The sequence below is a fragment of the Osmia lignaria genome, chromosome 5 (genome assembly GCF_051020975.1).
Source record: "Osmia lignaria lignaria isolate PbOS001 chromosome 5, iyOsmLign1, whole genome shotgun sequence".
In the NCBI taxonomy this organism is placed as follows: domain Eukaryota; kingdom Metazoa; phylum Arthropoda; class Insecta; order Hymenoptera; family Megachilidae; genus Osmia; species Osmia lignaria.
In genome coordinates this window covers 6935887-6962968 of record NC_135036.1, presented here as the reverse complement: position 1 = coordinate 6962968, position 27082 = coordinate 6935887, and the positions used below count along the sequence as shown (strand labels likewise).

The following is a 27082-nucleotide window of genomic DNA, read 5'->3' as shown; positions in this document are numbered from 1 at the left end:
GTTAGAAGCTATTGCTCCTCGTATCGCACAATAGGCCTGTGCACATTTACACCATCCCTATCATGTCTGGTCCTCGGGAATGAGAATTTCGGTCCTACCTTTCGTCTTCCCTCGATGTCCCTTTCTCTTGATTCTCTGTGCTTGCTTCTCCCTCTTCCGTCGTATCATTCAAACTATCCATCCCTTTCTGCCTCTCTGTTCGACTTCTTTGACGAAGTTCCAGTCTCTCCCGAGGTCTCTCGCGTTCACGAACTTTGTTACTCTTAATTTCTCTACCGTAAAGTCTTTCTTTGTTCTACGTCACTCCCGCGAGATCTCTCTTTGTCCCTTGATTCTTCTTCCCGTCTTTATTTGACGTTTCTAAACCACTGCTTCCTTCGTTCTATTTTGCCTCGGTTCACTTTTTACTACCATTTGAAATTTCCCTTTTACATGGTATATATATATATATATATATATATATATATATGCCTTCTTTTTCGAGTTACTTACCATCAAGAGTTTCCTGCAAGGTGTTCTTCCTTTGCGAAATTTCTTTTTGCTAACGTATCTTCTCCTTGACGTTTCTTTCTCTCTGTTCACTTCTCAAGTGTCTTTTCCACGTGGCATCTACATACACGTATGTTTAAACCCCTTTCTTTGTTACGAAGTATTCCCCCTTACCTTGGAAAACTTCATCTTTTTTCCTGAAATCTTACGCTTCTGATGTTTCTTAGTTTTTAACTTCTTACATCAGATTTTGTATTTCTCTTTTCTGAAGCTTCGTACTCGTCAGCTGTTTCGTTCCTCGCATTTTCTACCTTCGAGGTCTTCACCAGGGCTGTATTATATAAATTATTTCGAAAGTTTTTCATTCGAAAAGTTGAATACTTACACGTGCCGCGGGTCTGGGTCACGATCGATCCGGCCAGCGTCGTTCGATGGTTAAACAAGACTTATCCATCGAACGCTTTATTGATTTAGGACGAACGGAAGCCGGGTAACCCATTCATTAGCATTTGCCGCTTCCGTGCAAGAAGCGGAGACAAGCCCGTCTATCGGGGGACCGAGTGGCACGCTTTAACCGTCCAGACGCGGTGACACCCGGCCGTAAAAGGGTGAACGGATTCCTGGAAGCAGGCCAAGAAGCGAGGAAGCTCGCGTGAAAAACGTGACCCGTGCCGCGGTCCAGGACCGATACGGTTTTCCTCGTGATCCCGAGGAAACGGCATCTAAGTCACCGTCACGTAGCCACGATCCGCTCCGAGGAAAATTATCCCGCGTCTGTCGGCTTTTATAGCCGGCCTGGGGCGGCTGCTACGAGCGCAGCTGTTTCACGAATACGATGCAATTTCCGCAGTTACAGTCGCCAGGCGTCAACCTCCGCGGCGCTCAATAATTGACGCGTGTCAACGTTGAAATGGGAAACGGCCGTTTCCAACCCCCTTTCGCCATCGACGACGCGCACAAAGTGTCTCGAGGATGTATGTAACGAGGAAAGAAAGCAAAAAAACTCTCGTGTCATTTTAACATTAAAGAGATACATTCGAAACTTTCGCGATGATAGAAAGCCGAAAAGTTCTGAGGACTAATTCAAATCCGCTGAGAGATCGCAGCTTACAGAACACCGCGATAACGAGTTACTTCTTCGAGCCAGCAATCTTTCGCAATTTCGTTGACAATCGCCGGGGAATTCGATGCACTTGCCGCAATTGCCGGCGATAATCCGCCGACAAGGAACGGGCGACGACGGTCCTACTTGGGCGCTTCGACGAGCTTCACCCGGCCGCCGTGATATCCCGTAAAAGGATAGGCTGCACGCTGGAAGGCAGCCAGGACTCATTCGAAAGGACGTGCCTGGAAGGCTACCAACTTGCTAATGTGTCGCGAGCCGTGCGAGTGCCGTGCGAAACACACGTTACTCCAGTCGATAGAGACTTCCGACTGGCCAGTTTTTTACTCAGGTAATCGCTTTCAGCGTTACATATTAATTAATTGTAATGGTATAATACAATGTACAGCTGCTGCTGAATGGTATTTTGATGGATTATATATATAGAAAAAATTTATTTTTATGGGATCATTACGGGGTAATTAGAATTTTTGTACAAGGTGATTAAAAACTAGGTATAATTATGAGGGTGTTCGATTATTGGTGGGTATTTTTTGAGGGGATGATAGCTGGGATGATGCTGAACAACTTTTTCCTTTACCAAAATGCTCTATAAGGCTTAGTTTTTGAATTATTAATGAAAATCTGCGCAAACTCGGAGCGCGCCTAGTGCGCAGGCGCGGGCGCAGGAGTGTAGGCTATGAGCCGAGTGCGATGCGCAGCTGAGTAGTTTGTTCGCGGCCGCGGTCGAGTGCGCTTCGTAGCTGACACCTCGCGGCCGAGCCTGCGCGCTATGCGCGCTGATTGGTCGTTATTTTTTTTATTAATAATTTATAAACTAGACTTTGGAGAGTATTTTGATAAAGGAAAAAGTTGTTCAGTATCATCTCAGCTACCATCCCCTCCAAGGATGTCCACCCCTACCAGAACACCCTGTTTAATGGTTCTTAATTATTCTTAATTTTTATTGTTCCCATAATTATTGGACTAACTATTAATTAATTTTTTCTGTTATATATAATTATTAATAGTATTTATGGTACCATCTGTCATAGAATGTCTGAATCATATTTGAAACTGAAACTTATGCATTGTTGTTAACTTGTTCTTTATAACTGTTTGATGGTATTGTATGATAAAACAGAAGTACAGCTTTTCGTATGCCATCTATCTGGCAGAGACCTTTGCATTGTATGATAGGTCTGATTTTTAACTGTTTGATTTGTATACGATAATACAGCAACCTGTATTATCGTCAGTAAAGAAATGGTCGACTGACAGTAACTTACTGGTTACAGATATATAATAATCTTCAATCGTTAATTTACCAATTGTAAATAAAAGAGATATTATTTTATTATATCGAGATCAGGTAGAGACAATTAAATAAAAGGTGCATCGGTTTATGTAATTAATTTGTAAATCCAAATATGTCGTACTGTAAAAATTCGTTTTACATCTTGAATAATAATTAATAAACTAATTTCCGTCTATAATTTGTTGGTACATAAGCTTCAGTTGATAAATATGTTATCGTAATAACCGTCATTCAATCTAAACAATTTCTTTTATAGAAAAATCATTTCGATGACCTATATTTTATATCCCAAAATTATAGTATATTTTGATGCATAGGGAGTTAACAAAATCTTTTTATTATTTGTCTTTGAAATTAATTTTAAAATATTTAGTTATTCAAAATTTAATTAATTGCAGGTATGATACAAATATTTATTAAATGAAATAATTCACAATTAATCTACTTAACGTCTATTTCAAAGGTTTGCAATATATTTCACAAAATTAACTTAGTACCATAGCAGTAAAACTGCATCGAAATTACCGCGATTACGATAGTTGAATCGTGAAATCCTTATCTCTGACGGTGCGGTGCAATTAGCGCAACGCTATTAACATTTGTTGTTTGGAAACCAGAAAATTACTGCTCGTCTTTTGTCTGCAATTAAATTATCAAATTATATATGAGATATTGTCAGATAAAACGAGTTTCACAAAAGCTGTACTTCCAATTAAATTACTGTCAGATTCATTTACTTGAGCTTATTCCCTATTATTAGATACTGATAATAATAAATTACTAATGAAGAAAAAGTGATCAGCTATTTCTTGAATTAATTATTCTAATATCTAACAATTTCAGAATTTCATAATTTCTATTTTAAATACAAATTCTGATCACGCCATTGTTTGGAAGTCGATTGGAATTCAGCAGAAGAAGTGTAATCACAACAAGAAGCATAAGAACACCGGAGGATGTTGACATAGTAGGATATGAAAGCCCGGTAGCTGGAACCGGATCAGCGACCTGATTCGCACAAGGGATTAGGAAGACGAAAAGCAGCAGGAATATAAACAACGGCGATATGGTAACGTACGCATATTAAATTCAGTCTTTGGAAGCTGTATTATAATATATCCATTTACTGCGCGATAAATAGTTATGAAGCAATGTTAAAATGCAAACTGATATTCCATAAGTGTTAATTTATGTCACCAAATCATGAGACTTTTCATCTTCCAAAAATGCTTACTTGACACGAAAACATAATTAGTTTTAAATCATGACTATTTAAATTAATCATTGTAATTAACAGTAGAATTACCAGCGTTAAATGCACACTGATTTTTAAATTGAAAATTGAGATTTTCTATATTTCACCAAAAGCCAATAGAAATTATAATGTAAAATCAGGATTCTGTCATTTTGACCCGTTTGATAATTCTACTGTTATTAATACGAAAATTTAATTCAATAAACAGAGGTAACAATTCCCTTCGCATTTCCCACGTTATCACAGTCTCTCTAAATAGAAGGTTCTTCGCTGTGATAACAAGAGCGCCGAGTACACTTGTAACTTCGTGAAACAATGATTGAGAATCACTACAGCGCTGTTCAGTAAGAAAAAGAGCTGAAATAAAGTAAAGAAAATACTCTTTCAGAAAGTTTAAACCGACAGACGGCTAAAACGTTTGATCGATTGAGGACGAATCCGTATTTCATTTTAACATCTCAATGGAATTGCTAAGAACTTCTTACCGTCCTCCTTTGATATAAACAATTTAGCAAACGACGCGACGGATTGATTTAAATAATTCATAACAGGAATTTCTGTTCTCAAAACAATATTTTCCATACACAAATATGAATATCAAACACTCTCGAAACATGTGAAAGATTTTTCGAAATCTTGTCTTTGAGAATAAATTTCTGTATGAAGTTTAAATCGAGCTATTCTTTGAGTATAATACGTTTCATCAAAAAGACTCGTAACAATTTATGGTGACGTTGAAGAATCTGAATAGCTCTGCTTTCACGTTGCAAGCGGCAGCTTCAACTCGCTTTGGTACTTTCTCGTAAGAAAAGAATCCTACTTATCTTCAATTCGTTCGGTTAAATTAAAATACGATGCAAAGCATTTGGAATAGAAAAGTTCTTTTCAACGAAACATGGAAAACCAGCGTTTTAAAAATAGAGGAGCTAGTTCAGGAGCGGATTGTCCATGGGGGGTTGAAAAATTTCTAGTAGACCAAAAAGATTTAGAGTTTAATTAATTAATTCAAATTTGGGCCCATTCTCTCCCAGTTCAGTCCTGGAGGGCTAGCTCACAATTTTCCATTTTTATTGCAAAATTTTCATTTCTAACTTTTGCCTATATCAAGTCCTTAATTAGCGGTGACGTTAGTTCCCGCTTTCGTTACGCTTGCAGACATTTAAGTGGATGAAGATCACGAAAGTATGAAGATCCTCCCCCTTGGCAAGTCAAGAAATCCTTCTCATTCCATCCAAGCGGTCACGTTCGAGATTCCTTCGACATATCTTCGGTAAACCTTCTGGTGCGGCGATCCGGCACAACCTGGATCGTAAGCGACGCGAAGGGGAAGTTTGGTACGTCGTGGAACACGGGACACGAGATGCGGATATTTAGAAGGGTCAGATTGCCTGGAGGGTAGTTATGCAGAGTTGGATGCCAGCTTTTCGCAGTCCCAAGCTAATTTCTCTGCCTGCTCGTCGTTTATACATACTAGGTGTCTCGATTCAGTTCTAACAATTTTATGAAGGGATAGAAAAGCATTTCCTCTAGAAACATAGAAAAAATTGTCATAGTTATTAGAATATTTATATTGGAGACGAGGATAAGTGGTCAATTGCTACTTTGATAATTATTTATTTACAGGGTAGTTTATAGATTGATAGCTTTACATTTAGATTAAAATAATTACCACCTGCCAGTGAGGATAACAGGCGTGAAAAAATAAAATTTATACCTATTTTAATTATTTTGATAATTATTTATTTACAGAGTAGTCCAGGGATGATAACTTTACATTTAGATTAAAATAATTATCACCCACCAGTGTGGACAATAGACGTGAAAACCAAAAAATGAAAAGCACTTAATTAACCTATTTTGCATAATTAGTATAATGATTAGGTTTCGAATAAATCACCCTCCATCTAAATAGCATAAAAAAACAGGGGATGCAGGAAGTTACGAATCAGGCTTGTAGCAACCGGTGCATCGATTCATCGATTCGACGGTAGTCGTATTGAACTTGATCTCATTTCTTGCAGCCCAATTAGCCCACATATAGATCCGCCCATGCCGTGGGGTGGCTTTCAACGGGAGTATGCGCAGTGACAGGTGAGCGCAGCTTCTGGGGTTGGAGAAAAGGCAGAGCAGAGGAGGCAGCCCCGTTAACCCGTGGCGACGCGTCGGGTTAGGCACGTCGCGACCCCCGACGCCGAAACATCATCGGCCATGAGACGGTCGGGTGCCGGTAACGGGCCACCAGTCTCGACGTTTTCGTTCGTACGAATCCCGTCCTCTTCGTCATCGCCTTGGCCGCGATTTTTCTAATCGAGATTCTCGATTAGAGATCGCAACTTCTTTCGCGGTTGCGAAGCAGCCACGGACATCCCTGCATTCGCGGACATCCGCACTAGAGGGAATATATATTTAAAGAGGCAACGAGAGGAGAGGGGACACTGAATCTGGAGCACGAACAGGTGGTGCGGCATCAGTCGAGCACTTGGGAGAGATATATCGAGAGAAGTAACAGGTATTGTGATAAAGAAATACATATATTCTTGCTGTATCTTCACTTTTTATGGTTTTCTATTTTAATATTTATTTATGGTTATAAGATTCTATTCATTCTTTTGTTAACTTATCTTCTGTCGTAAGTCTCGTTTATAAATTTAAGTAATTAGTAAAATTATGATTTAAGTATTAGGATAAATATTTAATTAGGTATCATTCATTTTTGGTGTTACCTAGATACCCCTTTTCGATATTGGAATATTTCAAAATTGTTTTAAATCTCCATTCTTTGAATATTTTTACATTCGTCTAATGTTTATTTTAAATAGGCCCTATGGGGTATTTGGGTACCCCAGTTGTAAAAGAACCGTTATTACCACTTTGCAATTAAAAGAATGGTAAAATATTGAAATATCCCCATTTGCTTGTCATACTTTAAACCCCTTATCATTTGAAATTCTGATAAGCTTATCCATGAAAATGCAAACGGTAGAAATTATGCATTTTCTAAATAAAAACGTAAATAACAGTTTATTTTGAAAGGAAATTTTCCAAAATTTATTGCTTCTCCTTAATGACTCAGCATTCGTTATCGAAGGGTTAATTAAAAGGGTAGGAATAATTATACAAAATATCGCATTTCTTGCACGAATTAAATTACTATACCGCGTTTACCAGAGACGAGAGTTCAATTTTGTTGTTCGCTACGGAATTGAAAATTTTAAATTATGCAAGTACACAAACTATCGATTTGATTTTACTACTCGTGAAACTGTTTAGTTCTTCTCTGGTTCGACGAAAATTCGCAAAGAAGCTTTTTCCTTCCTGATTTACGGCCTCGCTCTGTGGGAAAGTCTTTAACGCGACCTTTCCCTCCCAATAATTACTGAACGGGTAATTTCAGGCAATTTTAGACCAGTTCGTGACACCTTCTCATTGATTTCCCGATCAAAACTTTTTCTTCTACTTTGTCATTTATTCTGCGCCAAGTTACGCAATTAATTAATTAGTGATTTATTCCTCACATACTTCCAATTGCTTTATATCATAATTAAAAGGATCCGTACAAGGCATTAATTAATGGAATTTTAAAAATACAATATATTAAAAGCTTCATCAAATTTTTAGTAGTTTTTATTTTCAATAAAAATCTACAGAGGACCAATGTAAATGATCGAAACATAAAAAAATATAATTGAATTTATTTTTCAAGTTCTACGATTAATAATCTTTATCATTTTAAAATATTTGGTACTTTCATTTTTGCATTTTGTACGAGATTTTTGTTATAAATCGGGACTGATACTCTTTTAGAATAGAACATTGATTGGCTATTGTCCACCGGTTGCCGCGATGAAGCAGAGGATATTTCCGGTGATCAGATTCTCATTGTACCAGCGTCCTCGAACTTTCGCTCGTTCTTTTTCATCTATTTCCTCTATCACTTTTTTTGGGATTTAATGTTAATCGAAACTTGACACTAGCTATATTAAGCCAGCGTTTAGCGTGCTTTATGAGCGAGTTAAATGATAGATGACGTGTAAATATTAGATTTTCCAATACAGAAGGTAATACTTTCAATCGTCTGGAAAAAGAAAATAATGTATAATTATATTCGAAGTTTAATGATTAGATTCTATAATAAATTTTTACGATTTTTATTCAATTTAAATATCAATGAGAATTAATGAATTAAAGCAAACAATAGTCAATGGATTATGTGTATCAATTGGCTACATGTTTAATAATCAATTAATTTTATTATTGCAAGTACATTCGAAGAATTTTAATTACATTATATTGATAATGAATTTGAAATAGTCACTGAATGCAATTATAGGTTTGTTAAATAATTCCTCTCTAAAATATAAACGGTGTATCTTTGTAGTGAAGTATTTAATTACGTTCGTTTTCAATAATTACATCCGTTATCGAGTTATTAACAACAAGATACTTTCCTTCATTTATAAGTATGAAAATCCTTTCATTGTTCATATAAATAGCGATTTAACGACAATCAAAATATCTTGTAAATTGACTAATTGTCTGTCTCGATAAAGATCTGGCTGTTTCGTATTAAGATTATTGATGAGGTACTTATGTAGTTATTTTTATTGAAGCTTAAGCTTGAAATTGATGTACCATATGAGGTATTTTATGGTACTTTTATGTTATCAAATCTTGATAGACTGTATGCGTTTCGAAATTAACCCTTTGAAAACGAATTTTAAAGTATAAGCTGGGGTCTGGTTAGGTATTTCTGAAATATTAAATTTAGAATATTAGAAAATTAAAAAGTTAGAAAGTTAGAAAGCTAGAAAATTAGAAGATAAAAAATTAGGAGAATAAGGAAAATAGAAACTTGGCAAATTAGAAAATTAAAAAGTTATAAATTTAAGAAATTAGGAAGGTAGAAAAGACTTAGAAAATTAGGAAATTAGGAAACTTGAAAATTTGAATATTCTAAACTTTTGAGATTCTGAAATCTAAAAATTCTTTAATAATATAAAAGTAAATTTCTATTAAATAATAAGTACCCTGAGTCTTGAGAAAAAGGAATATCAATCTTATCAAATTTTGTTAGATTTTTTGGATCGGTAAATACCTCATCGACGTTAGACGTTTCACCTTCCTATTTTTCAATCTACTGAATTTCGTTGACGAAACTAAAAATCAGTTTCAGTAACAGCTTTTAGGTCGCGGAATAACGACGCATAAATAAAATTTCGCGAATCACGGCCGCGAGATAGGAACGCGTACATTTTCTGGGAGATCCATGAATATTCCGAGAAATAAAAATACGTTAATCCTGCGAGCTCGTACGAAATATTTCGATACGAAATGAAAAGATTTTATTCATTTCCAACATCAAATAAAATTGGAACGTAACGGAGAGGCATAGGCGAGAAAGCGAGATAGCAATTCAGAATATTTAATCGAGTCAGTCGAACAACAGATGCGAGGTTCAAAACAAATATTCCCTTATTTGAATGATTTATATAATTACACGGGAGAATTGTTATTCGAATTAAAAGTACTCTGATCGTTTCACGAAATTTCATTTAATGTTTTTAAATCGCGATTTACTAATTTTTCTTTTTAAAGAATTAAATTTTCATAGAAAATTTTAAACCTGATTTTTAATAAAAGTATAATACATCTTTACTGGCATTTATTAAACGAATTTTTGTCTACAATTTAAAAGTTAATGATTAAAAAAAGGAAACAAAATGGCGATGCTGTAGATTTAATAGCGAAACACTATCCTGGTTTATTTATTGCAACCTTTTATACAAAGATGATATAATAATGTAATAAGGGGTTGAAAAAACAGTTTATATATAAATTATTGTATAATAAATATAAGGAGATTTTTGTTTGTCGTTTTAGGTCGGTGGAAGCGTTACGCTGAAGAAACTCGAGAAATTGGAGTTCCTAAGGTACTTACGCCACAATAAACATCCGCGCACGCTATCACGCTGCTATTTTCTCTACCACAACACCCTATACAAGGTATTCTGGACAATCAATATTTATTGCGGAGATCGTCGAAAGGAAGCGTTCCTTTCTCAACAACCTGTGATCATGCTTAGCCCAAAGATGCAAAGGACCGGTGAGTTATAAATGAAATATCATCCTCGCCGAGCTTAGGGTTCGTTTAAATACATTTTTCAAAACTTGCTTCGCGTCTCGTTCTAATGAAAGGTTTCGAGGGATCTTCGGTTGTGAGGAAATTTCGAAATGGAATATTATATCCTTCGCGAAAGAACGCGAAAAATGGAGTATTAAAGATTGCAGGAAACTTTACACTGAAAAATTCTTGAAATCTCAGTTGGAAATATGATAACACTTATTTTATTCGGTCCGAATATCAGGTGATGTAATTTTAAATTTGTAGTTGTTAGGACGTTCTTGCTTCGGATTTATAGTTCTTCTGTTACAAGCATTGTTCTCTTTCATCGTGTTCCATGGAATGCAGAATGCAGAAAATTCTGGTTATTATAAATTTTTTAGAAATGTTTAAATATATTCGAAAGTTGACCTGTTTCTGCAAAACAAAAAATATTTTATTTCTTCTTGTTTTAATTTTTCTAATGGACCTAGAGTTTTATTCTACAAACTCCATTACGAAACTGGAAGCAAATCCAGGTGTAGAAACTAACAAACAAAAAAAACTTGAAAACGCGTAAAATCTTGTCAATGACGTATGATACTGTTTTATCTGCGCCCTGGGGCTTGTGTTACCCCAGTTGAAAACATGGAAACTTTTGAAGATAGAATCTTCGAGGTGTGGGGGGAAATTCCTGGGGAGGATATCATCAAAGTGACAAATGGAGTTTCAACAAGCGCGGTTATGTCTGTAAGATGAATTGTAGTTCGAACGTGTATTAGATTATTGTGCATCAAATGGCAGATTTTCAAACATAGATAATCTAATATAATTTCATGACATAAAAGTGTCGCGAAATGACACTTGCGGCATGTAGAATTAAAGCTTAAAGTTTAATGAAAACTGCTATATAAATGATTCATCAATATTGTTAATATAAAATAATTGGTTCTTCGTTGAAACAAACAATAGATCAATACGACAGTGTTTGTTAATAATGACGACCAGCCATTTTGTATAACGAATATTGATGATGCGTTTATGTAGCCATTTTCGTGAAGCTTTAAGCTTTAAATTGATGTGCCATAAGTGGTATTTCGTGATACTTTTATGTTATCTAATTAGTTTATAACAAGAATGAGTAAAGACGTGTTGAAGTTACAATGATAGCCATTGATGATCTTTTTTAATTGATTAGGCAAAGAAAATTATATTTCGTTCTTTGAGAAAATTATTCGAAGAAGACTTTTGATGGGAGTTATTTTGTAATAGCGGAAGTTGACTTACATCAAAGCCTATCTAGCTTGCGCATACAAGTGGAAAGATTCTTAACTTTGTAAACATCGCGTTCGTGAACTGGTGTATTTGTTGAAGGATTCGAATGAAGAGATCACTGCGAAATCTTCCTCGTTTACCGAGTTTATTTAATTTCTGATAAAATGAAGCCCGATTAAATCAGATTACCATAAAATTATGATCGCTTGAAACAACGGTCAAACGATGAATATTAATCGAATTGAGTAGCAATTCAGCACCTGTATAAGTCAAATGAATGAGTACAAACAGAAGGTTTAGTTATTTAAATAATTTTTTGATTTAATGAAATTAATTTTTTGGATACCTTTTAATTTGCAAACGTGATTAGTGTAATGAGGAAATTAATAGATATACTTTACTCTGTTTGAAAATAATTGTTTCTAATTAAAATAATAACAAGTATTAAATAAAGGGAATGGTATAAATAATAAAAGAGAGAAATAAAGAATAATTCGATTATAAACAAAATTTTATTCGAATAATATCAAATTCTGTTTTATAAAAATATTAATTTTACTACAATGAGCGCATGAAATTTTTAATGTGCTTTAGACATTTCACTTTATCTATCGTTTTGTAAAATTATAACAATCTGTTACGAAAGTGTGCAGCATTAGAATTGCAGATAAATGTAAATATTAGAACGGAAACAACGTGTAGAATTCGCGGTTCGATAATCCGCGAAACTTTATCGAAACGTTTGGTAATCTAATATTCAACGTTAATATATGCAAACTTGTCGCAATTTTGTATGTCGCGTGTTAATCTAATGCAAGAATATTCAGAACGCACGCGATTTACAAGCCTATTTCGAATTCTATCGAGAGACTAAAATCTACGTGCACGTTTTCATTACGAATAATACACCGTATCGAATAAGAGCTATAGGCACTTTTCAGTGATTTATATTTTCAGAAAAGAATTTCATATTCTTTCGCTATGATTATAATATGGATTATTCAAGTAGTATTTATCCGGTTTTTAAGACGACATGGTCAAATTTTATCAGATCATTTTATAGAAAAATGTTGTTTTCACACGTCAGCTTAATAAATTAACAAAAATTATCATATAACGATTAGTTATTAGAAAATATACCGGTTATTCTGTTTCGAAGAATTATTTGCTAGAAAACGTTTTCTCGTGTTCTAAGAATCGGATATTAAATAATCTGAAAAAAAGAGGAACAAAAGAACAGCACTAAAAGAAATAATTAAGTTTACTGCCAAGTCCAATGGTTGGTCCAGAACGAAACTTTTCTTCTTTTCCTTTTTATTATTTTTCTTTTACCGTCAAATAAAAATATAAATGGGTGGTTGGAGTTAGTAACGAAAAGAATAGAGAAAAAGTGTAAAGACGTGGACAAGGTCATACTTTTTTTTTATTTCTTTTCTTCCTTCAATCGAATTACCAAATTTCGAAAGAAATCTTTGTAACACGTTACAGTGAGGGTGAACGATTCGCAATTGGTCATGCTTTCGGAGAAAGCTCATTACGATCACTCGTTGACTGGATACTTGCACAAGCGGACCGCCGACTCAGGAAAGTGGCAATTACGATGGTTCGTTTTATATCAGGTGAGTCGATACTTTTTACCTCTTCTACCCAACCTTTTTTTAATCTCATTTGGGACGAGAACGCGGGTATTTTCGCGACTTTCCCGAGACAGGTCAGAGAAATTAACCGCATTGAATCCCTTGCGAACGAGCCGTTTCAAAAGGACCTTTAGCTAGCGGTTTTACGGGACAAAAGAATTTTCCAGCCTCGCGGAGACGTACGATACCACAGTCTAGTGTAAAGAATTAAAATTCAATTAATTCATTGTCCCGTTAAACGCCTGGGATCTTATTTTCATTTTGGTTTTTTTTAGAAATTCGTGTAACTCTTTTGTAGATTAGGAGGCTTTGAAATTTCAAAGAATTGTATTCTATGCAAAGCTTATTTTATTGTATAAATTAAATAATTTAATTTCATCTTTTAAACATCAAGGAATGAGTCATTCATTCGGATAAAGCGGTAAATTAAAAGAAAAAGGATGCGTCTCCCTAATGGTTGACTTGTACTACTGTGCTTTAACACATTGACTGCAAAAATTTCATCAATTATTATTTTTATACTTCACAAATTTTATTTATTATTTTCACAATATTTTATTATATCTTTTATTCATAATTTCAACTATCTAATACGAGTGTTTCTAATTAGGTCAAAGAATTCCTAATGATACAGGAAAATAGGTCACTCATTTATGCATGATGTGGCAGTCAAAGTGTTACCATAAACATTTTTACCTGTAGTACTTTTATTCTGCATATATAACACATTCTTAAACTTTTATATGTCCCTTAAAACTCACCCTATAATTAAATTCCTCCAATTCCTTAAAAACTTCCTCGACAAATGCGATTGCTCGAAGTTTTCAGTTAAACATGCACGCTACTTTGGGTGCATAAAAAAAACTTTTCCGTACCGATTCATGCAAACAACCTTAACGCGTCATCAGGCGAGTTGTTTCCTTTTTGGAAAAGAGTAGAAAGCTTCGTATTTTCAGTGAACTTGTTCGAAAAGTTTGAGAAAGTCAGTCGAGTACCATTGAGGAATTTTGCTCACAGCTCGATGCTTTGATTAACTTGCACTCTTTTCGGCACTTGTTCGTGAAAGTCGCGAAGTGCAGTTCTCATACGAAACAGTTTCCGATTTCTCTTTTTCTGCCTTTTCATCCTCCTTGCTTCAGCTCCTCGTTGCCCGATAATTCCCTTCCACCAGAACGAGTCTCCTCTCTAAACGATAAGTGTACTCTATCGTTTCGAATAACGTAATTGTGTTTCGTTAATTTGCAATATTTTAATAAAATTTTAAATATAAATCAAAACAACGTTCGAAAATTGCATCCATGTACAACATCGAGCAAAGTAGACTATATCTCTAGGAGAAATGGCGTTACAATGGAAGCAGGAATTTTTTAAATATTAATTTTTATGATATTAATATTAAAAATAATTTGGAAACGAAATGATATAATTTTTAATCATTAAAAAGGGGGCTTCGCCATTTTCCCTGGAGAAACCTTCTATGCTCGATACTGTACACGTGAAATTATTTATTATAGTTTGATAAAGGAATTTTGAGAACGATACCGTTGACAGAAACTCGTTTATCAATTCTTTGCTCGATAAATTGGACAAGTTGTTTTGGACAGATGATAACTGTTTGAACATGTCTGTTTCAGAATGTACTGTTTTACTACGAAAATGAAAGCTGTACGAGGCCCAGCGGCGTTGTTTTGTTGGAGGGCTGTTACTGCGATCGTCTCATCACCGCTAAAGGCAAAGAGCAGGATAAACAGGTAAATGTATACAACTTTCTTAGAAACAATTTACGATGCATCAAATTAATTAACTTTCTGGGTGAATAAATTAGGGAAAGGTACTATATTTCGTATTACACACAGAGTGTATTTTTTATTCAAATCTATGATCAAAAGCAACAGAACAGGTCGAACACTTTTATTTGTATAAGATTATAATTATATATTAATTGAAAATTAAGTTCACGAGAAAAATTGCCACGTATAATTCAATCAATTTTCACGCTTACACGGTTAGAACAGCGTGTTATAAATCTAATTTAATCTATTCACATTTTCAAAGTAATAATTACCTTTTGAGGATGACGAAGGCCAACTATCATTATCATTTAAATCGCTCACTTCGTGTGTACACACGACATCGGGGTCAAGTGTCATGTGAAACAAGCTGCGTGCAAGTCGAGTAAGCTTTCGCAAAGACTCACGAACACGAGACCCAGAACAGGTGATTCGTGTCGTGGCTCTTTGTTTTCGTATTAATACAGTCTCTTTAGATACGTGCGATTACAAATTAACACGGACACACGTGTACGAAGGCGGTGGAATTTTTAAGGGCCGACGTAACAGGCAGTGGATTTAGAAAATGTTAGATTTCATTTAGAAAATATTAGATTTAATTTAGAGAATATTAAATTTCATTTAGAAAATATTAGATTTCATTTAGAAAATATTAGATTCAATTCAGAAAATATTAGATTTAATATGGAAAATATTAGATTCAATTTAGAAAATATTAGATTTCCTTTAGAAAATATTAGAGTAGGCATCGATGTGGGAGATGATACATTTTTGAAAAGAGCTCTCTGACAATAATTTAGAATCACCCTGTTTCTTTCATATGGGATAACCGAACCGTGTTACTTCTGGTGACAACGAATTAAACGCTTTGTTATCTTGATGAAGTCACGCGCTTCGCAAACTGGCCGCAAGCGAAAATGTCGCGAATATAAGAGAATAGAGGAATTCATTTGGGAGGTCTCCTTTGTTCTGGCATTACCTCAATGCAAGTGCAAATGGAACAGATATCGACGCGCACTCGTAAACAAATAGAAGCAGAAATACCTCTTGCCTTCCAGCTGATGTTTTCATGTAATTTTGTATTCACCACCGTTAAAAAACAAACATCATTTAAATCATTTAATGTCCATTTAACAAAATACCATAAAACGTGTCAAAATTCTAATTTTTTAGAAAAATATAACTCTGCTTCGAGGATCGTTAACTTCCTCGATAAAATTTAGTATTTGCATCGTATAATTTACTTGTTACGATACATGTAGGTCACAATGGTGGTGAGTGAAAACGCGTGGAAGAAAAGTTTTGAATTTACGACGGAAATTTGATATGTTATCTCAAAGTGACACGAGTACGTACAGAGTTAACAGGATCAGGTTCCGTTAAAAATGCAAACGTTTTCCAGCCAACTCACCGGGCGAGAATGCAGGCGTTTCTGTTGCAGCTTTGCGTTAAAATAATTAAAATAACTTGAACAATGGCCGTGGCATGGACATTAGAGCTAAACCATGTAATGTTTTATTAAAACTACTGTAGTTTAATTAACTTTTAGGGGAACGTGTGCTACAGACAATATATTTAAGAGTTTATGTTCACGATATGAATAAATTATAATAATGGAATTGAACTAAAATACCGTATGAAATTAAATATTTTTGTAAATATACTTAACATTAGTTTTTTTAAACAGAGGATTATTTTAAAATTTGTGCAATTATTTTCTCTTAAATAAATGACATGGTCTATTGTTCACGTTATCATATATATTTTTCACCATAATACGTGAAGTGATAATTCCAATTATGGGGGCAATTGTGACAGGGAAAATACCAAGGGAAATATTTTGATAACCGAGGAAAATTCGTTGATTTTCTGCTGGCGTGAAAAAGAATTTTTTATTTCACACGTTCTAATAGAGTTCCAACATAGTTTTATAACAATTATCGAATCAATTTAGATGGAATAAAATAAAACTTTTTAAAAAAACATTCTTCAATCGAACTATAACAAAGGTTATTCTATTATCTAAAAATGTAGCTAAAAACTCTTGCGGATAAAACTTGTAAAAACGAGAGTCCATTAATAAACTTCACGAATTAATTTGTTACGATGCAACCGTAAATTCATAAAGTCAATGAATATAGTTACACGCAAACTAGAAGTTTTGTTTATAATCTCGTAGCGCGAAAGCACCACGCTTTACAGCAACTTTTTAATCCTCGAACGGCGGACCATGGAGAGAGCCATGCGCTTTTCAGTTTATAAGTTCTGAGAATAGGAATATTTTCTAAGCGTTCATCTAACGCAACACAAAATACCAACTTACCGAATTATCTTACCTAATTAAGACAATGTTCCACCTGCTATATTACCACTATCTTTTGACTTCATGATTACACCATCGCTATAGAACGCGAGACGTCCAATCAGGTTCTCTTCGAGACCAAGTATAACAGGGACAATGCTGGCCGTCAGACAATGCTGCGCTAAAACGGTACGAACACTTCGACGTAAGAACGATGCTGACGGTAGTCATAGTCATTGTTTCATGAATGCTTGCCACGTCAAGGCTATACGGGTGCAATTGATTTCTCAGTCGAGGATGCGATTCCTTCTCCACAATAGGGAGAGACACAAGCATGCATTCGGATAAGCAAATTCCCTCTGTAGAAAAGATTCTGGTTTAGAAATCGAACGATCTGTATGTATTAAAAATAATATTTAAATAAATATAAAAAAATGAAAGGAAATTTGAAAATAAATTTAAATTCTAATTAGGCTTCGCCATTCAAAGGTTAATTATAATTATCAAATTTTTAATTAGCGACCAAGGTACAATGAATTAATTAAATTCTACTTACTTTTAATTGCACATTCAAGGGAGAAATATTTGTGCTTCGATAAAATGTTCAAAGTAACCCGAGGTATTTTTTTCTGTACAGTTTCAATATTCGAATGGTCAGTCGAGACCACATGTCGGATTATATTAGAATTTACAACACATTCAACTTCGTTTTCACGTTGCGTTAGGAAGTATAGCTATCTGTATATACCCCCAGAGCAGGAATTAATTAAAGATCTGGTTGAAAGCGGTTCGCGTAGAATGTACGAGACTCGAGGGAAAATTCTGTGGAAAAACTGTGAAACAACGATGCACAGCCTTTCCATTGCACGGTTTCCTTCTTTTCGCGCTTCTTTTGCAACTCCTATTAGTGGCTTGTTTCCATCTTCTACACTGCGGATAAAACTTGTCTTCTGTTATGCTTCGTTAGAGTTGAATTTCCTTTAGAAAGAAATACGTCGAAGCTGGATTTTTATTCTTCCAATAAAATTAATTTTATAAATAACGAGAGTCAAATTATTTTATTTGTTATAGAATAGAATAATTTTGATATTGAATTTTTTTCAAAAACCTTGAATAATGAAATTCATTTCTGTCCTCTTCTCAATTTTAATTTCACGTCGGATATATTTCTGAAAATTCGTTGTTGATTTTAGACGTGGATCAGCTTACAAGCATAATGAACCGCATCTCTGGAAATTAATTAGTAGCACGAACACCATGGTTCGTTATCGTGAATTCATATTGTGATTATGGAATCGATTAATCGGGATGTTAAGATGTTTAAAATTTTATTTGTTAAAAATAACTGCCCTAGTACCAATTTATCGAAAATATGGAATATTTGTAGAGTGCTTCTAACGAAAAGTCACATTATCGAAACACTAATCAATTATCGATAAACTCGAAAAGCGCACTGAAAAAATATATCAGTTACATGTTTCATTTGGTTATACCGTATTTATTCAGGGTAGTGCTTTAAATACCGGCGAATAACACGATCAAACGAGCTGCTGACCTCGATACGTGGAATTTTTATAAAGCACTCTGAAACCTATACCAACAATAAAAATAATAATCATGGGTTCAGAAATTTTTTTGCAAACTTAAATTTATAAATTTGTACAACAATCATGCAGAAAATTTTTACAGTATTAAAATTCTATAGAAACTCTTTGGAACAAAATTTCAGTATGAATAACAGGTTTTTGTAAATAACAAAATAAAAATTGGAAATTAAATGTTTGTTAGTACCGTATGGTTTTGAATAACAGGGAAGCAATTAACTCTATTATTCGAAGGTTAATTTGTTTCTCATTACTGTCACACGCACTTCCTGTTATCCATATCTCTTATATAAGGAAATTCGATAACACTCCCCTTCGCTTAACTGAATTCGTGAACACAGTTACCTGTGTGAATGCACAATGAAGATTTTAATAAATGATGTCCCTTCGCGAATGACGCAGAATGAGTAGACTATTTTCGTTTAATCGTGGTATCAGGTCGAGGATAAGGGGACATTTGGAATATTTTCGGTCAAGGTGGACGAGTTCGTCTCGTGCTATTATTAAATGAAATGCTGTTCATTAATAACTAGACTTCATAGATATTATACAAAGATAATTTATAATATTTCAGATATTTTCATTGTTTGGTTTATTTAGAAGGAGATGAGAGGGACGGTGGCTTACTAATTAATTAACGTATTAATTAAATCAACGTTATATTATATACAAAGGGCCCGGGGTCGGGATTATTAAACCTTTGAGGACCCCTTGGTTAATAAACTTGGTTTGAAAATTAAAATTTATTATAAATAAAATTAAAGACAACAGCGAAAAAAATTTTCAATCAATTATTTTTGATATAGTAAGTGGAAAGCTTAAAAGGGAGCTCGGGGTTGCCTTCCTTTGGTTCTCTTCATTAATTTTTTATTTCATATATTTTAAAACAAACGAAAATCTAACGAAGAACGTAATATGAAAAAATATTATATTTTTAAAAATGTGGTCCTATGTGGATAAATATCCAATTAAGTGACGATGGCGAGCGTGTTAATTAAGTTTGAAAATAGAATAATGGCCATTGTGAATGTTCATATGAAATGAAAGAAAATTCTGGAATTAAATGAAAAATAAAGGAAAATCTGAATTCTGAGGGATTTAACATCTAAAAAAATATAAGATACGTAAACGTATAAACCGACTGTCAATTTTTTGCATCTTTTTAGAAATTCGATATATGAAACAGTTTTTGCACTACTTTTTAGGTCAAATTTCTAACAAAGAAAACAAAAAGCACTCTGTATCCCCTCAGTTTTTATTTCAGTGTTACAAGCCAGCTGAAATAGTCGCCTAGGTATTCAAATACGCAGAGAATTTACATTGTGTTCGAATATTTACTTCAGACCGGGTCAGAAAGAGCGTTGAATTTACATATTAATGTTACATCTGCATATTATCTTTCCAGAAATGACGTCCCTAATTCGTGATCAAATTAGACTAGGTACACTGAGGTAATTGAAGGAACGTGTCAAATCGTTTCACTCGCTTATTCTTCATTTCCATAATTTAACAATCCTTCGCAGACCTCTCAGATAATTAAATATTATTTTAGAGATAAAGTGTCAATTGTGTATTAAAAATTAGGTTTTCATTATTTTCGATTCAATTTCCTTTGGCAATTATAATTTGTATGAAAAGAAGAATATTAAATTGACAAACAGTGTAATAGAAATACAACAGAAGCGTAATGTATATAATGGAGAAGTAATGTAATTAAACGATGGGAGAATTTACAGTCCAGAGACTTTGTCTGCGGTAAAAGGGTCAAGCAAATTAATCTAAGTGCAAGCTTTGTGTAGCATTACTCGGCTCCTAGATGTTTGACATATTGCCACTGGAGGTACAAGTTGCATATAAAAGATGATACAGTCATATAATCGTACAGGATGATTCAAAAGTGATATTACAAATATTCTGTGATAATACAGATATTTCCATTTAGAAAAATTCTAAGATTTCTAAGATTTCAAAAATCTCAAAATTTCAAAATTCTAAAGTTCCAAAAGTCGAAAATTCTAAAATCTCAAAATTTCAAAATTCTACTATTCTGAAATTCTCTCGTACTATTTTACAAAATCCAAAATTAAACTAATAAATCCAACCCCTCAGGTAATAACCCCAGTTACGTTAGTGAATAATTCTAAGAATTTCTAATAGTATGGTTGATGGATTCCTGCGCAAGTTCGGACATCACCCATATATGGGTGAACGTGTTAATTAAGGTATTCTAAACTACAAATGCTTACCACATATTGGTTTGAGGGTTGAATTTCAGCTGGTTACATTATATTGTGGAAACATTGTCATGTATGCAATCTATGCGGGAGAGCGAGAATCAGTATGTGGTTAATTGTAACGAAACCTAGGCTCTAAGTGGACGGTGACTGTCCTGTCGTAATTATACAAGCTGAGGTGTGTACGATCAACCGGAATGAAATTATGCCGGTGTTCGGAACTCGGCAGGGGTTGAACTTTCAACGACACGCGCAACAATGCAACTAAAGTTTATCTAATGCAGCTATTTGGGTCAGGGAAATTAAGGTCATGAAGTCAATTAGATGTTTGATACATAACGGCAATATAACATTAGATTCTTGCAATAATAATTTTGATGGAATATTCTATTTTCATTATTTAAAAAAAAAATAATTTCTAGTCATTTTATTATAAATGTAAAATAGAATGAAAAATGAAAAATTTATATATGATCCCACCTCGCAATATTTATCAAACTGAAGAAACATTTATTTTTATTAAGAAGAATATATAAATTTCGTATTCTGATTATTAAAAATAGGTAGTTGTTGATTTTCAAATTTTACTACCTTGTATTGTTAATAAATTTTTCTTTTTTTAATTATTAGATTACATTGCACTCGAAGTGCTGTAATATTAAAACAATAATTGAATCTTTCGTGATGGATAAAAGTACTGTTCAATTTATCTTTCTTCGAAAGTAATGGTTTAAATAGAGAGAGACTAATAAAGAAAACAGGACACACTTAATTATATCTAACACGGTTCGGTTGTTTTAATGAAACGAGGTTGATAGAATCGATTACTTATAATCAACCAAAGGATGAACAACACCTGTCTGTGTTCTTTCTTAAAACTTACACCTTGACTAATGAACTCGATCAACACCTTAATGGGCAAGAATTGCAAGAAAAATTGAATTTTCTTAAAAGCATTCAAAAATTTTTCAATAAGTCAAATTCATCCAATATTATGTTTCATAACATAGATTCTATCGATGTTATATTTCTTCAAAATTAATAATTCGTCCAAACAGAAATTGAAAAAATATTCAAAGTTTACAATTAAAATTTAAAAAAAGGAATAAGAAATTTTAAAAAATTTCTGTTCAAACGTTTCCCAACCTCTTTCCATGATATCATTTTAAATTGAGAGTGCAGAAAGTGCAAATTGAACTAGTAATCCATCAAGTATATGCTAAGTACATTTTTCAGTACGTCGGATAAACGTTACTCACGGACAATTTCTCGCTAACCTCGATACTACGGAAGCAGTCTTGTTTCTCTCCTCTTCCCATCCGGTCAATCTTTCTCTTTTTCACGCCACGCCAATTAAGGTGGAAAAGTTTTATGATAAAAAACTCTCGAGGGAGGAACGGAAATAATCCTTTACCAGCTCTTCAGCTTGTTACGTCACTATTTGCTCAGCGATCTTGTTCCGGTACGGAATTTCAAGCTTGTTACGATGCGTTAACGAGCTTTCAATTGAACTATCTTGTTTTCCGGAATACTGAGCGGCTAGCAATTGCGCGTGAATCAGCAAAATATCTTTGATAAGTTAAAAACCCAAGTGAAAATACAATTACAGTCCTGAATCAAATATAAAATTTTAGGATACATCTTGAATTTCGATAAAAATTAGCGTAATTATTATTTATTCATTTATTTAATCATATCTTATTCGCCAGTTTGGGTCTCGATACATCTTTAGGTCTATCGGTGAATTTGGATAAAATAAAATAAAATAAAAATTTGAGACATAGACACTTGCTTGTTATTAAAATAATTAACATTTGTATAATTAATAACATGGTAAAATGTTCTATGAATTATCGATGGAAATATATGTATTATACAGAAATGGGACAATCCATTATCAAACAACCTTGATGTCCAACAATGCTGCTAATTAGCGCATGTCGATGAGGAATTGTAAATGAAACAGAACGTCGCTGGTAGCTTGTTGCAAGCCCTAACCATATCCAAGCTCCTGTTTCGATAGCTCATAAATCTTTCGTTTGCCACAAATCTCACCGAACCAGACCAGATGCTCGTTTGCTACGCAAAGGTTCCTCGTGTTAATGAAAGGGAGGCTATTAATAGTGATCGTCGCTGAGAATTTAATGCCCGTTTCGCTAGCACAGGGTTAAAGCCAACCTGTAAGCCTTCTCTTCGATTCTGAAATCTTATAGGGGTTAAGGGGACAAGGTCATTCCAATTCCTTCCCTATATTTCTCATCTGTTGGCCCAACCCTTGCTCATCCACCACTGAGTCACTTTGAACCCGAATATTATATTTTCAAAGTGATGGTCACGAAAGAACATGTTTTTCATTCAATTTGTTCTGGTTACAAATTGAACATATACAAAATTGACAAATTCAATCAATGATAATTTTACGTTTATTAGCATGGTAATGGATTCTGCTGGCATAAGTACCAATATTAATTATTTAAACAGATAATTAATTATTAAACCAGCTTCACTGGTATTGAATCTAGAGAATTGCACAATTTATGTAATTCAAAGAGGAACAGCCAGTAAAACTTGAATAAAATATTTTTAATAATTTCTTTTGTTTTGTTTTGGTCGATCATTTAACGATGCAATAATCTCTTCGACGTTTTGCTATTCTTGCATTAATTATGTGAATGATGTACCACAATCCGATTAATCAAATCGATAATAGTAATCAGACAATAGGACGATTATGGTAATTAATACTATTGCGATGTACTGTTAAGATTATCTTCAATTTTGCTGGTAATTACGAGATCGGTTTCAATCTACCATCGAAATGATACCTCGAGGAATTCTCACAAAATAAATCTGTTCTAATGAAACTTAATATCAGTGAGCTTTTCCTGGATTTTCTGTATATCCCTTTCACAGGGAATCCGATTACTTCCGTTTCTGCCATTGTATTTTGTTACTCCATTTACCGCAGAACAAGCTAAGTAAGGTCCCGGTACAATCGTAAAAAGATTTCCATCCAACGCTAGATTGCAGTTACTTTAAAACTAATGAAACCGCGTTCGATGTATTTAATTTATTTAAAAATTCTCAGATAACAGTAATTTTATTTAAAATGATGAAGATTAAAATATTTAAATCGTAAATTGGGAATTTTCGATATATCTGCGTTAAATAATTTCGATAATTCCTTTATAATTTTTATTTATTTTTATATTTGTAATTATTTAAAAATATAATTATTCATAATTTTACAAGCTTAGTAACGTAAAATGTCGAAATTCCAAATTTAAAAGTGGAATAGCACAGCATTGGTCGGACTAGAGAGGCGCGGTTGACAGATTAAGTAGTATAGGTCAGCGAATGGTCAGACATAGGCTATATTATTGCATACATGTTTTATTGCACTGTTTAACGAATGAGAAATCATTGTAAATATAATTTTGATAAATAATAGAATAAAACATTAGGTTTTCAATACATTTGTATCATCTAATCATAATTATTCTATTTTTTTTTTTTAAATAGAATATTTTGAAATATCACTATATTCCACATTTTTTCTGCAAACATTCTTCTCTACGGCTGTTTTTCTAGTTCCGTTTGGAACAAAGTTACGGCCTCGTCCATTTACCAGAATCACTCAGAGTTTTGTTGAAAGCTGTTGATTTTTCTGTGTTGATAGATCTGTGTTGGTTAAGCCTCTTTTTATTCAGCCTGCCGGATACCATAACCTTTACAAATCCCTGAATCAGCCTTTTTAGTACCTCGTATAAAATATAATGTAACGATGACGAAGTACCATCAAGCAATAAAGTACCTTCACCCTTCTTTCTACAGTCTATACAATATTTCCTCGCTTCCTCTTTCATCCCTTAAATGTTCACACCCTATCTGTCATAACACATTCGCAGCTGTTAAGGTAGTAGTACGTATTTTATAAACTGCAGCTAGTTGCCGTTGACATACTAGTACGTCTCTTTAAAATCCATAACCACTGCTGACGTAGTGCTTGTACATCTCTTTATATTTCAACACGTTCACAATTGCTGACGTAGTTGTAAGCCTCTTTAAAGCCTGTATCCGGTGTTGCTTACGTACTGTTATATCCTTTTAAATATTCATCGCTGTAATAGTACCTTAAAGTTAAGAACACAAGTTTGGGTCAATTTTGGCTCGAATACTGGATGATAAATTGTCGACAGGGCGGGTCAAAAGTTAGAAAAGAATTTTTTTATTTAATAGTTATTTTATTACGTATTCTATATGATAAAGTTTTTAGGTCTTTTGCATAATAAAAGAAAATTATTGAAATTCTATGAATCTCGTAAACCAGTCTAAAAGCATTTTAAAGTTTATAAAATTTTAATAAAACTCTGCGGGTTTTCAGAGTGAATATTCCATAAGCAACGTTAATTTTGAAAAACACCAAGTGACGGAAGTAGAATAGCGTAGCACTGGTGAGACTTATAAGTCACGGTTAGCAAATGAAGTAGAATATGCGTGCGTATGATCAGACTCGTATGCCGCATTATGACATACATATTTCATCGCATTCTTCACTAAATAAAAAGTCATTATAAATACAATTCCGTGTGAGAATATTATTATAAAATTTCATAGAATTAATAGAAATGATTGTTAGAAAGAAAAGTTCTACGTTGACTTTTGGTCGACTCTGTAAATACTCCTCGAAAAGGTAACATTTTTCCAGGGTAATAAACTAATCCAAAGCTCTTCAGCTCCCAATCTTGTTGAACAACCACACAATAACAACACACATATCCGTAAACAGTTTGGAAACGGCGAGGGCGGAAGAAAATTGGAAGGGATGTCGAGTGTAAATATTTAACGGGGGTCAGGGAGAAAACATTTCCCTAGCTAGTGGAAAGCAGAACCTCCTAGGGACGTAACTTATGCTGCTGACATAAAGAATTGATGCTCGGAAAATAACTTCCGTCACAAACGAGACTAGCTTCCGCGTAATAAGAACAGTCCAGCGTTTTTGCTGACGTAAAAAATACACTTCCGCCTTGGAGGTAAAATTAAAACGACATCTTGGCATGATTGCTTTAAAAAAATCACATCGTTTTTCTTTGCATTTTCTTACAGTTTTAGTCTTCGTTTAAGATTATTAAAATTAGAAACAGTATTATCATCAAATAACTGAACTGGAATTTATATTTCGGCTCGGGTACCATTAAACCACATGACAAATTAGGCGTTCGCCAGTCAAGAGCCCTTCAGTCGCTAAAATGGGGAACGAAAAACCACTCCAGGATAAATACACATTACCATAAATCAGCCAAACGTTCTTCAGACCTTCTTACCCTTGTCCATTTCTGCTTTCCTCTCAAAGACCTGTCTCTCTTTTTCCTCGACACTACAAATATACCTACCAATCGTTCACCCTCGCATCCACTTCAATACAATAAAAAACAACCAGTCACAAAAAGAACCTAAATTCTAGAGATGTGCGACGATCCGAAAATATCGGGTCGAGTCGGGTGGGGTTGGACTCGGGCCGATTATTGGATACTCGAAATTTTTGGGCTTTCGAAAATTTGTGCTTTCGATCGGATCCGACGCGATTCGACCCGAGTATCGGGTACCCGAAATTTCCAACTTCTCGCTCACTAAATCCCCATCAATTCACGTTCACGTGCCAACGACATAGAAATTTATAATTGACATATAGAATATCAAAGTGACTAAAACTTTCAATTACACGCTAAATCACTGATCACTTTGTTAAGTATAATGGCATCGCGTCACGGAACTGCTGCACCTGCTAATAAAATCATTTCACACAATACGACAGTTCTACTTCAGACACGATCATACACTCGAATCATTAGTAAGCAGAAAATCATAAGGGAATAGGTTAATCGTCCTTACGAAACCACTGTAGCTTTTAGACGTTTCCGTTCACCAGGGAATTGCTGTTGCGACTTGTCGTTATCGAAGCTGAATACGGAATTA

At 34.1% G+C, this 27082-nt stretch overlaps 1 protein-coding gene across 1 annotated transcript in view; it reads left to right on the top strand.

The window, feature by feature from the left end:
* Nucleotides 1-5254: 5254 nt before the first annotated feature.
* LOC117604803 (ras-specific guanine nucleotide-releasing factor 1) overlaps nt 5255-27082 on the top strand; it is a 47485-nt gene continuing 25657 nt past the window's right edge. Inside the window, exons 1-5 of the mRNA XM_076688291.1 lie at nt 5255-5638; nt 6186-6673; nt 10045-10267; nt 13028-13158; nt 14811-14927. Of these exons, the coding sequence (XP_076544406.1) occupies nt 10240-10267; nt 13028-13158; nt 14811-14927 (276 nt within the window). The 5' untranslated portion in view covers nt 5255-5638; nt 6186-6673; nt 10045-10239. The remainder of the gene's footprint in view (nt 5639-6185; nt 6674-10044; nt 10268-13027; nt 13159-14810; nt 14928-27082) is intronic.